This window comes from Monodelphis domestica, chromosome 5 (genome assembly GCF_027887165.1).
Source record: "Monodelphis domestica isolate mMonDom1 chromosome 5, mMonDom1.pri, whole genome shotgun sequence".
NCBI lineage: Eukaryota > Metazoa > Chordata > Mammalia > Didelphimorphia > Didelphidae > Monodelphis > Monodelphis domestica.
The window spans coordinates 44,487,204-44,499,697 of record NC_077231.1 but is presented as its reverse complement, the minus strand read 5'-3'; the positions used below and the strand labels follow the sequence as shown (position 1 = coordinate 44,499,697).

Genomic DNA, 12,494 nt, shown 5'->3' with positions numbered 1-12,494 from the left:
TTGGTCATTGGGTTTCAATTCAATAAGTTTCCTTTGTAATCTTTTTTTTTTAAATTTCAAATTTAAGGATTTTAAAGATCATTCTGAGAAGGAGGTCCATAGACTTCATCAGGCTGCCAAAATAGTCCATGACATAAAACAGGTTAAGAATCCCTGCTCTAAATTCACTCCCTAGAAAAAAAGAATATGGGTTTTGGCTCCTTTATTTCAGACTACTCTGATGAGATAACAATCTATGAAATTGGTAGACAAATGAGTTTGCGATCAAATTGCTTACTCAGCCCCTGTGGGAGAGCAAGGGACACTTTTACTAAAACCTGGAATTAATCAACATAGCATAATTATTTTCTCTGAAAAAAGGGCTGAGGGTGGTGAGGATGGTCAATGAATTTCTGGGATTAGTTGATGAAAGTCTTTCCTGTATTATGATAAGGATAACTGAGGGACATTTCTTTGTATCTCAAGTAGGAAGCCAGGGAGGAGTTGCTTTGTGGGCTCTAGTAGTGGTTAAGTGGTTCTTCGAAGAGAATACTGGAAATTAGACAATGCACTGATGTCATATTTAAATCATAATTTAAAAAAGTTGAGCCTTGGGATCTATAAATGTAGAACCTTCCAATGCTCACATTACCACGAGACTCCTCAGAATTGTAAGTCTTTTGATATACTTAGCTTTGTTGATTTCTTATTTTATAGTCCATATCATATAGCTAATGTTTCTGTATCTCTTCCTTTAACAACAGATTCTCCAACCTGAGATTGGCCCTCACTAGAGACCAGAATGGACACCAAGCTGAGCTTCTTTCGAATGGAGTCCTTGGCTCTAGGCTTCCTTCTCCTGGCCCTGTTGGCTCAGGGAATAGAAGGCGCTGTTGTCAGATCTCCCTGCAAACTTCCAAAATCTGAGTTTCATCTAAACGAGATCAGTAACCAAATCGTCAACATGTCTCAAATGGTAAGGAAAAAATGTCCTCCCTCTCTCCTGCTGACTCAACAAGAAATACTTTCTTTATGCAGTTGGAAAGAAAACTGGTTCATAGTATTAGATTCAGTAGAGTTCAGAGGACTTAAAATCTTTTTATTTTCTTTCCAAGGTAGTAGATTAGGATTTGGGGGAATTGGGGAATCCCAAGTCATTGTTTTTGATTCTTATGATCTCTGAAAGCTTAGTAAGCACTAACTATGTGCTTAAGCTAAAGAAAGGCATAACAAGAAACCCTACAGTCCTTGCCCTAAAGGAGAGTATGTTCTATTGGAGAAGAAGACATGTTACTAGCTAGGTACCAACAAAATATGTACAGAGTAGATGGAAAGAAAGTAATCTGAATAGGGGGGAATGTAGAAGAAGAGGGGACCAGGAATGACTTCTTGAAGAAGGGATACAGGTAAAATAAGATAAATTAAGGAATACAGATAAATTAAGAAGAAGGAATACAGATAAATAAAACAAGACAAATTAAGTGGAGATGAAAGGTCAGAATATTCCAGATATGGGGACAAGGAGTGCCAATGCATAGAAATGGGAGATGGAATATTGTGCCAGAGGCACTTCAATTGGGCCATTGAGATGGGTCTTAGATAGAACACATGAAGGAGAGGCAAATGTAAGAAGATTAGAAAGAGAGGAAGGAGCTATGTTATGAAAAGTTTTATATTTTCAACAGAGAAATGTATTTTGGTTAGCTAGAAAACTCACTAAGCTGGCCTTTGGGATATTTCACTGAGAAATAGTTCCAAAGGAACTCTTTGGATCATTGACTCTTTATTCTTTTTCATACTCCTTTACACTCCTGCCACTCTTCCATTTTCAATACATAATCTATTACATGGATTTTCCATTTGGTTTATTGACTTTTTTTCACTTCATTCTCTTCCCATTTTTCAAGTATCCACATTGCTTTTCTTCCCTTCCAGGCCAGTTTGGAAGATATGGATACCAGCACTCGATTCATTGACTCTTCCCTGTTCCAAGATGTTGCAGTAAGTAATGGCCACTCTCTGGGGCAAGGTTACATCCTCATGTATTGCTAGGAACTGTCAATGTTGGTTTTGTGAATTTCTTTTAAATAACATAATCTCTTTGAGAGCATGACTAGCATTTGTTTGCTTTTGTTTGCATTTCCTGTGCTTAGCACATATAATAAACATCCATAAATATTAGTTGACTTGACTTTGGGTGGCGGGAAGTTCTGTGTTTAAGGTTCACTCCAGCTGAGGTGAATTTTGTCTTGCAGACCGTAGATCGCTGTTATGTCATGAAGCTTGTTCTGGACTTTGCCTTGAGTGAAGGAGTGAAGCCTTATGGAGACAAATTCCAGCCATACACGCAACATGTGTTTAACTTCCTGACTAGTCTTAAATCCAAGCTGAGCAAATGTGTGAGTATTCTATGTATTGGCCAACCTTTCTTTAATTCCTCCTATCCATCTCCCCACTGAGAGTTTTTTCCAGCTTACTCTACTTCCCTACAGACTGCCATGGCAGAAGGGTGAGATTTCTTGAAGGGAGGAAGAGGGGAGGAATTTCTGCAGAGACTGGTTTTACATGGATATGAAATTCTAATTCAAGGAGCTGTCCAAAATGGAATAGGCTACTTCAGAGGTAGAGGGTTCCTCAAAGAGTGGTTGGATAGTCATTTGATAAGGATACGAAATCCAAGATTCTGCTTGTATGGTACAGGTTGCACTCAAAGACCTTTGAGATCTCTTTGAACTCTGAGGATATGTGAATTTTCCAATCCTTTGAAGTCAGGGAGTGTGTGAGTATATATACGTATATATATACTCACACATTCCCTAACATATATATTTGTTTTGTGTGCATATATTATATATACATATATAATATATGCTTGTTTGTTTTTATGTATATACATACACATATATTCTTTGACTTTAAAAGATTTTATATATGTATATATACACATATAAAATATGGCACAGCCTGGGTTAGATTCAGAATATGGACTAAAATGCTTTACTCTCTCCAGGTGACTAATCTCATAGAGGTGAAGAGGCCAGATTTGGGTGGTCCAAGGAAAATGCAGCTTGGAACGGTGTTTTTTTAAATGAGCAATGGGATTTAATCAAAGGATTTAGGACAAGGACTTAAAGCCCACATATTCAGATAGCAAGACTAAGGGATATTCCATCTCAGAATCACCATATTGACATGGACATTGTATTTGATAAGGTTTTTTTCCTCCTGTAGGTTATGAAGTTTGATAACATTCATGTCCTGGAAAAAATCGCAGCCATGAAGAACAAACTAAAACAGGTATTAATTACTTATATCTATTATAATATTAGAGGGCTTAATAGGAAGGAGAAAAAATATCCTCTCTTCCATTTGATAATACTCATTTATTCTAAGTCTAGGGTTCAAAATACTATCAAAAGAAACCTGGAAATGTACAGTTCATTATAAGAATTTGTTGAATGAATATTGGTTTGTGTGTATAGATATGTATATATCTTTTTGTTTATATAGAAGGTGTTCCTGAAGTCTTAGTTCTTAAAATTCTTAGAGCCTAAAACTGCTTTAAGACTTTTGGGACCCTCTGATTGTGCAAATATATATATATATATATATAGTCACATACATACATGATATATTCTGGTAAATCATATATTGTGAGAGCTGGAAAGGACCTGAGAAATTAACTAAAAAATTCTTTTTAAATGAGGGAATACTATTTAATTCTCTTGACTAAACTCATGTGGAAAGTTAGTATTAGGACAAAGACTTAAAGCCCACATCTGGCTCTTAATCCAAGGTACACTTACCAGTTCCAAAAAAACTTGTACTCTTGCCCTGTCAATTTAGTTGAAAGGGATTTTGGAGCCTGTGAGCTCCAACCCCTTCATTTTGTAGCTAAGGAAAGTGAGACTCAATGCCTTTAAATGGCTTGTCCAAGGTTCCAGAGGCAATGTGTCAGAGGGGGAATTTGAAACCGCGTTTTCCATTATGTCACCCCAATGAGAACTGGGAACCCATCTATACCTCTCAGATTTGTAATATGTACATTTCTATGCCAGGCATTCATTAATCTTATTCTTATTTAGTCACTTAAGAAATGAACAATGAAGATGAATGACAATTTCTTTTTTCATTTTTTCTATTGTAGAATTGCATTTGTTTTATAAGATCCCCCCTCCTTTCATCCTCAATACCTAGGAAACAAATGCATTTATTGAAATGAGTTCTGGAACTGTTCACTTAAAAGGTTAAAAACATGGAGGGAATAAGTAAGGGATGGAGGAAAAGCTGGAAACTTACCCCAAGACCCATGTTATAGGAAACATTCCTGAATTTTCAGGTCCAGTTTACCCTAACACAACAACCAACAACTTTTGGTTTTTATTTAAGACAAATGGTCAACATGCCCTAATCTTTAGCAGCTGCCTGTAAATATAGCAGAAGGTCAGCCCTTCTTTTTGGTGTAGGGTTATTTATTAGAGGGAGAAGGAAGTCTGACTTGGGAGTCAGTCCATGTGTACAGGATTCTGGAGGACTTCATTTCTGTCTGCCGTCAATTGTACTGATTAGGGGAAAGCCCCCCAAAGCAACTGAGGCTGCCCAGAATGAAGGGAAGCATATTGGAGCTCTGAAGAGAATGCTTTTGTTAGGGGTTATGCAGACTGAAACAAGATGAAGTTGGCAATTCAGGGTGTAGGTTGTTTAGTTAATTATATATCTTGAAAGTTTTTAAAAATTTCAAACCTAGTTATGGAAACTCTTCCTAAAATATTTTAATCTACTTTAATGCCATAGTAAGTTTAATACAAATCTAGCTATTTCCCATTTGATGACTGAGAACTTAGTGATATTTTATAACAAGAAAAATCATGATCATTTGGAATTTGGGCTGTATAGTTAGGAAAACTATTGTATAGGAAATTGGGCTGATGTCCAATCAGCAGAAATCAGATTTTGGTTAAAATCACTGGTGTCAACCAATCATATGCTTTCTACCAGCAGGGGAGGAAAAGTTGGTTAATTGAATTTCATTTCATTAATGTAGCTTGGAGACTTGAAATCATTTTATAGATTCACTAATAAAATACCTTATGACTATTAATAATAAAATGATGTTTGGGGCATGCCCTCTGGGAGAAGAGTAGGGACAAAAATGAATTAAACTTTTCAGTTATATGGAGGATATGAAGATTGGATTTAGCTATTTCCTGATTGTAACAATGAAGATACTTAGTTTAACAAAATCAGGAATGTCTTGGGAACTTTAAAATTACTCCACCCTACTTAGACTGTACTTTAGGGGAAGATAAAGTTGTAATCTCCTGATTGAACAATGAAGGTACTTAGTTCTCATATTATAGTGAAGCTAGAACTTTAATTCTATTTTAAGATCTTAATACAAAAAGGTGTTAAGTAACTATAAAGATTAAATTAATCACAAAAAGGTCAAGTAACTAATAAAAGGTGAACTTAACAAAGAAGTGTTAAGTAACTATAAAGATATAATCTAATCAAAAAAAGATGAGAACTAAAAGTATGGGTAGTCCTAGAGAAAAGCCTTTGATGTGATTGGCAGACATGAAAATTTAGAGGGGAGACACAAGGGTGAAAGATCTATATATTTGGATCACTTCCTATCTCTGGCACCTTTTGTGGTGGAGAATTGGCTGAAAGCAGCATGCTGGGCCTTTCGGCATATTAGTGTGGCTACAAGCTATTGTCCACTTCGGTGTTGAATTTCTGGCTGAGTTTCCCTCCTTTACTTTTCCAACTTTATTCCCTTAGAAGTCTCTACTTTTCTCCAGAGACCTAGAGGTGGGAATTTTAAACTCCCCCTGGCACAGGTCAGGCAGGAGAAATTCTATATTCTCTTCCCTCCTTCTCCTTAAATTCTCTCCCTCTATATTAATTAAATTACCATAAATTTCCAGACTGACTTGGGTATTTTATTTGAGATTTCCCTTGGCAACCAATTAAATATAGATTTAAGTCACAACCCTAAAATTATCTTCTTCAAATGAGGATATATTTCAGGAGATAAATAATAGTCCTTTATGGTTACAAGTCAGATTCCTTGAAACAACTCTGTGTGAGAGACTTTTTTTCCCAAATCCAGACATGAAATAAAAGCTAAAGGATAGAGCGAGTAATAATGCCCTTACTCTACAGATACAGATAAAGGAATTTGAGGCTCAGAGAGAACAATTTAATCAATAAGTATCTACTATGTGCCAGACATTGTACTAGGCACCTAATGGTTTGACAGAATCCCTACAGTTCCAACCACTGTAGTCTTTGGGTTTTGGTAATGCCACCCAACTAAAGTTGCCTCTTTTATTTGGAGAATATTACTTTGGACCTATTTTAAAAGGACTGGAAAATGTAAGCATTTAAATTTTTTTCAACTGAATTAATTTGCTACAATGGAGTTGCTTCTTTCTAGTGATCTAATTATTGCATCTCTTTTTCTAATTTTGAATCCCACTCATGTAAATTCTAAGATGGTCTTTTTTCTTATTTTCTCAGATAGGAAAAGATGGAGGGATAAAAATAGTCAGTGAACTGGATTTGCTGTTCCTATACCTGAAAAAAAGCTGTTCCTAATATACTCGACAAAAAACAGGAAGAATGGATAAAGGAAATCTAAGGCTTCAGAAGATCAAATGGGAAGCTAGAATGAATTTTTTTTTCTCAAAAAGTCAATTAGAAAGCCAAAATTCTAGCATAAATGTGCCATGGATTGACTAAGTGGAAAACTCCATCCTATTGTTAATATATATTATCTGTTTATGAGTCCCAAGGGTGAACTTGGGAAACCTTGAGGGGCTATAGAGCTGAATGTTAGTCTGGTGGGGAATTTTATGCACAAAATATAATTAATTTATTTTTTTAAAATGACCACTATACACATTTGTTGAATCCTTCCTAATCTTGTCAGGGGAAAAATTCTTCTTAATGTTAACTTTGTATTTATTAATGCTTTAATTGTGTATTTTATTTATAATGATTTCAATGATTTCAATTATATGAATTTATTTATTGAAAACATCAAAAGCTATTAACTGACTTTGAGACTAGTACATATATACGTAAATGTGTATATATGTAATTATATAGCTATAATATATTTATTTGGTGTTAATAAATATATTGATTGTCCTAACCTGTCTGCTTTCTAATTATTTTCTGGGTGAGTTTCTCAAAGAAATTATTATTTTTGGTGTCAATGTCATTTCTGTTGTTCATTTCTCTTGAAAATTTTACTTAATTTTTATTAGCTATATAAGGACTTCTTGGGGCAGCTAGGTGACACAGTGGATAGAGTGCTCTGAAATGGCTATCATAGAAAAGAGGGAGTAGGTAGAACCAGAATAGATGAAGGGATGGAAATCTTGATGTAGGTAGAGGAATGGGCAACGAGATGATGCCCTAGTGCATAGAGTACCAAGCTTGGAGTTAAGATCTTCTTTCTGAGTTCAAATCTCATCTCAGACACTTCTGAACTATGTGACCCTGAGCAAGTCACTTAACCCTGTTTACCTCTGTTTCTTCATCTGTAAAATGAGCTGGAAAAGGAAATAGAAAACTACTCTGGGATCTTTGCCAGGGAAACCTCCCCAAAAGTCATGAAGAGTGAGACATGACTGAAAACAACTGAACAACAACAATAAAGGCTTATTGCAAAATCAGAACATTGTAAATAAAGTTGTACCTGTTCTGATTATCAATTTGGAATTATTCCTGAACTTTCCATATTTTTGGATCCAGTGATTTTACTGAGGTATAAATATTTATATATACATACACACATATATAATACACATTTATACACATATGTATGTAGGCACATATTTATACATCCATATATATTTATGTAAATACACTAGGGGAATAAAATGCAAATAAGAAGTAGGTACCTACCAAAATATTAACTATAATACTCTGTGATAGGAAAGAACTAGAAACAAAGTGAATCTCGATTGAAGATGCTAAAACAAACAAACCCAAATCCTAAGCTAAAAGAATGAAATGGAATGTTATTGTAGTCAGAAATGATCATTATCATTTATCATAAGTGACTTGCTCAGGGTCACATAGTTCAGAAGTGTCTGAGATGAGATTTGAACTCAGAAAATGAAGAAATTGGGGAAACACACAAAGATTTGTGCTCACTGACATAGAGCAAAGTTAGCAATGTCAAGAAAATAAATGGCATTACTTCAACAACGTGAATGAAAAGATTGTTAAAAGAAAATGGGACTCTAATAACCAACCCCCCCCCCCAACCAAAACCAAAAACCAAAACAACCCCCTCAGCAACCAAAAAAAGAAACAAACCAGTAATGGTTTGGTAGAAAGATAATGAAATTTACTTCCTCTTTTTACTGCCTTTGTAGCAGATATCTAGGGTGCCATTTGGACAGAACATTGTCTGACATGTTTTTTTGGTCAAATGTATTTTTTTTCCCCCTTAATCGTTTCTCTTTTAATTAAGGTAGCTAGGTGAAGCTGGGACAGAGAACAAATTTTTATTAAAGGGTTCACTATGCATCAGGCATTGTGGTGTTGTTGTTGAGTTTGTGTCCCACTCTTTGTGACCTCATTTGGGGTTCTCTTGGCAAAGATACAGGAGTAGTTTGCTGTTTCCTATTCTAGTCCATTTTATAGATGAGGGACTGAGGCAAACAGGGCAAAGTGACTTGCCCAGGGTCATGTAGCTAGGATGTGTCTAAGGCAAGATTTGAACCAAGGTCTCCTCACTCCAGGGCTCATGCTCTATTCCTAGGTGCTATGGTGCCATACTAATTATATTTATAAATATGGTGTATTATTTTTATTTATCATATAGAATTTATTATCACACACAATTGTATATGATATAATAATTATATTATAATTATATAACATGTATAATATATGCTTATATAATATACATTATAAACAATTTATTAATATTATCTTAGTTGACTGAGTACTGGATTTGGAATCAGGAAGATGTGAGTCTAAATTCTACCTTTTATGCTTATTAACTGTATTACCTTGGGAAAACCACTCACTTTTCATGTGTGAACTGGAGATAATTATTGCTCCTACTTCGTAGGGTTGCTGTGAGGACCAAAAGAGATGCCATATGTAAAGCACTCTGCAAAGACTAACTATGATTATTATTTGTCACAGGGGAGAATTAAAGGGAGCTTAATCATGGGGGTGGCAACTGAAATGAATGTGAGGTAAAGGGCAGTGGTGTTAATAGAATATACTTTTAAAAGATGGGAGATGCTGGCTTCTTACCTATATCAATCTGTGTCTATGCCAGAAAAGAGTCACATATGAATAATTTATAATAATAATACAGACATGTATATACACAAATGTTTATATTCATTAACTCCTTTACCAAAAATCGTGCCTTAATTACCATCAAGCCCCCAAACCAGAAGACAAAACTTAAGCCTACATAAGAGCATATTCAGGGATAGAAACTATTTTTTAAGTATTATATTTTAACCAATAAACATTTGGTTTTTAAATCTTTATGTTAAAAATTTTAAATTAAGAAAAACCAATTAATACTTATTATACAAATTGGATTTTATCTATAATTATATTATTAGGTTAATATTTACATTTATCCAACTAACGTAAAGACAAAGCAAAGCACTGAAACTGGACTATGGGATTTTAATATAATCTCATAACCAAAAAGTTTGGTTTTATTAATTTTAATAAGATCTACATATGCTTCAATACTCTACAATAGTTTAATGGAGCTGATATCAGACACACTTCAAGTAGCCCACATCACCTTGCTTAGCCACATCCTTATGGGATACAACAACGACTAGCATGAAGCCATAAATGGAAATCTGACTAAATCATAATTATTTAGGGTTGGTGAATCTCATGCTAGCCCCCGAGGTCATACAATTAATCCAACTTAACAGGAAAAACTGTAAATAACTATAAAGTTAATACTAACCAACTGTAATCCTCTCTAGTTAATACTAAAATGACTTTAATTCTGCTGAACACACAGTAGCTAAGGCACAAACTGGAATTAGAGCATCATGCTTAGGCTTAAATCTAGGAAATTTAAAAACAGAATTATTTGTCAGAGAACTACTGAATACCATTTAAAATTCAAAGGACTTGGTGGTGCCGTAACCCTGCCAGAGGAGCCTGGTCTGTAATGATTAAATCTGGATAGCCCTTCCCTTTCTTGCAAATTGTTATAGTTTTTCTGCTAAAATTATCATATTTTTATGAGGTTTATTAAAGGTTAAGAAAGAAAGAAAATACAAAGCACGTGCCTAGGAGGACCGAATGGCCCATTCACTTATGCTACATCACGAGAGACATGTGTCCCTAGAATCGCAAGCAGGAAGAGAGAGAGAGAAGAAGGTGGAGCCTGTTTTAAAAACCCGTTTCTCCTCGTGGCCCACGTGATGACCTCACCTGAGATTATGGGGAACTCTGGGAGCTACCAATGACTCCTGGGAATTGAAGTCCAGGGTTCAAATCTCCATTTTTACATTTCTCCGTATGATTGTCTGGGAAAAAGTTTTTTTTTTCCAAAGGATCATGAAAACATAATCAACTTAAGGATCACAATAATTTGAGGATACGAGAAAAAAAAGAACAAAACCAATAACTGCTGGACGCATTGACAAAAAGCCAGTTAGGAGGCAGTCTTCTTTGGCATGAAAGTATAGATACAAATAAATGTTCAATCAACCATACCCAAAGTTCATTCTTGATCTTCTTGTGCAGCTTATGGTCTGGAGGCATCTTCGTGGTGTCTTCTCCAACAGTTCAGTTTCTGGATTCAGAGAGGTAGCATGTTTCTTGGCCCAAAATTCTTCTTAAAAGGGATTTAAACTTTGCAATTTAAAATAATAATATTTTTACATTTCCCCATTAAAAGGGTGATTGAAAAACATGGGATGCATGGCTGAGTTATGAGGTATGTGAATCGATTGGTAAGAGAAATTAAAAAGACATCAGAAAAATCCAAAAGAAAAAAGAAAATTACTGGATGAAAATATAGACTATCAAAGTCTCATGTGTAAAAATTCCAAGTAAAAGAAAAATAAATCTATAAGAGGTCCTTGAATCAGGGCCCAATTAAAATGATCTAAGCAAGTAAGCATTTATCCAGTCAGTAGCCAGGACTACAGAAAGTTTGCCACACTATGAAGACAGAAAAGGGACCAGATTGTAGCAGCCAGGTAGGAGCCAAGTTTGGGGATACTCGGCTGTATTTTCAGAGTGAGTGTGGACAAGGAAGGCCTATGTCTTAACAAATGTTAAACATTGCAACCCTGAGTCTTCACATTAGGTTCAAGACCTTTGTATTGGCTTAGAAGTGAATCAATCCATCCTGGATTGGTTTATCTTTGGCCCTATGCAATGGCTCTTTTGTGTATATCTTGTCCTGGAATCAGACAGAATTATTAAATAAAGTCCCATAAATAAAAAAAAAATAATTAGTGACATCATTTTTATAGTCTCAAGCTTTTGGGGCATGCATTGACATTATAACAAATGTATTTTAAACTTATATTACTGGAAAATCAAAAAGTTAAAGAAAATCTTAATATTGGTGACATGTGCTTAAAATATAAAAAGGAGATAAAAAATAAAAAACTGAAATAATATATTGCACATGCAAGAAAAATATAATTATAAAAGCTTAAAAATTAAAAAATATAGCTTATAATCATTGACACACTGTGTCAGCTAAGAAAATATAGAATGCAAGGCTTTCTCACCAAAAATGAGATCCATTTCCTCTTCATACCTGGCCATGATCCACTGTGAGTATGAGCAAATGAATTGAACAGTAGTACAAATATGTACTATCATATTTCACATAAGTTGCTGTATGGCACTTTTAAAAGCCTATGAACTGATGGATATTTGTCACAATTTTTATAAACGTAGCAAATCTTTCAACCTTGGTAAACATATTTTTAAACAAAGTAAAACACATTTTTGAGTTTTAGAATATAATCAAGAAATCTAGATATCCTTCTTGTGGAAGTTAAGTAGTGAGCTGAAGAGTTATAAATGAGGGGTGCTCCTTTTTGGAGGCTTCTAGGGTTACATGCCCTGGGATTAACTGCCCAACTTCCATTCACATTTTTAGAAATGTGGGAAGGTTGGGGGTTATAATTGTATTTTACTTCAGCTACTAGAATGGGCCTTACACCTTGTGTTAGGGGCAGGCAAAAATGACCAGAGATTGTTAAGAAAATTTCAAAAAATCATGTCTAAAGAACCCTTAAAATCAATTGAGATATTTAGCTCACTAAATTTTCCAAAGGTTGTTATACAAGTGTAGCAATTTTCTGATAGAGTCCATCTATCCATGTGACAATTTACAAAGTCAAAAATAGAAAAGCTGTTTTTTTATATGGGCTTATTCAATAATATTTGTTCAGTATGGTTATAGGGGAAAAGCAACAGAATATAACAGTAGTTAAAACTCAGTACATTAAAATAATTCAGTGTAA

At 34.7% G+C, this 12,494-nt stretch overlaps 1 protein-coding gene across 2 annotated transcripts in view; it reads left to right on the top strand.

Moving 5' to 3' along the window:
• IL22 (interleukin 22) overlaps nt 1-7,109 on the top strand; it is a 29,686-nt gene extending 22,577 nt beyond the window's left edge. The window contains exons 2-6 of one of the 2 annotated variants that reach the window (XM_056798442.1): nt 744-955; nt 1,915-1,980; nt 2,235-2,378; nt 3,211-3,276; nt 6,505-7,109. In XM_056798442.1, coding sequence (XP_056654420.1) covers nt 782-955; nt 1,915-1,980; nt 2,235-2,378; nt 3,211-3,276; nt 6,505-6,582 — 528 coding nt within the window. In that variant the 5' untranslated portion in view covers nt 744-781 and the 3' untranslated portion in view covers nt 6,583-7,109. The remainder of the gene's footprint in view (nt 1-743; nt 956-1,914; nt 1,981-2,234; nt 2,379-3,210; nt 3,277-6,504) is intronic. The other variant, XM_056798441.1, reaches the window with a different exon arrangement.
• Nucleotides 7,110-12,494: the final 5,385 nt, after the last annotated feature.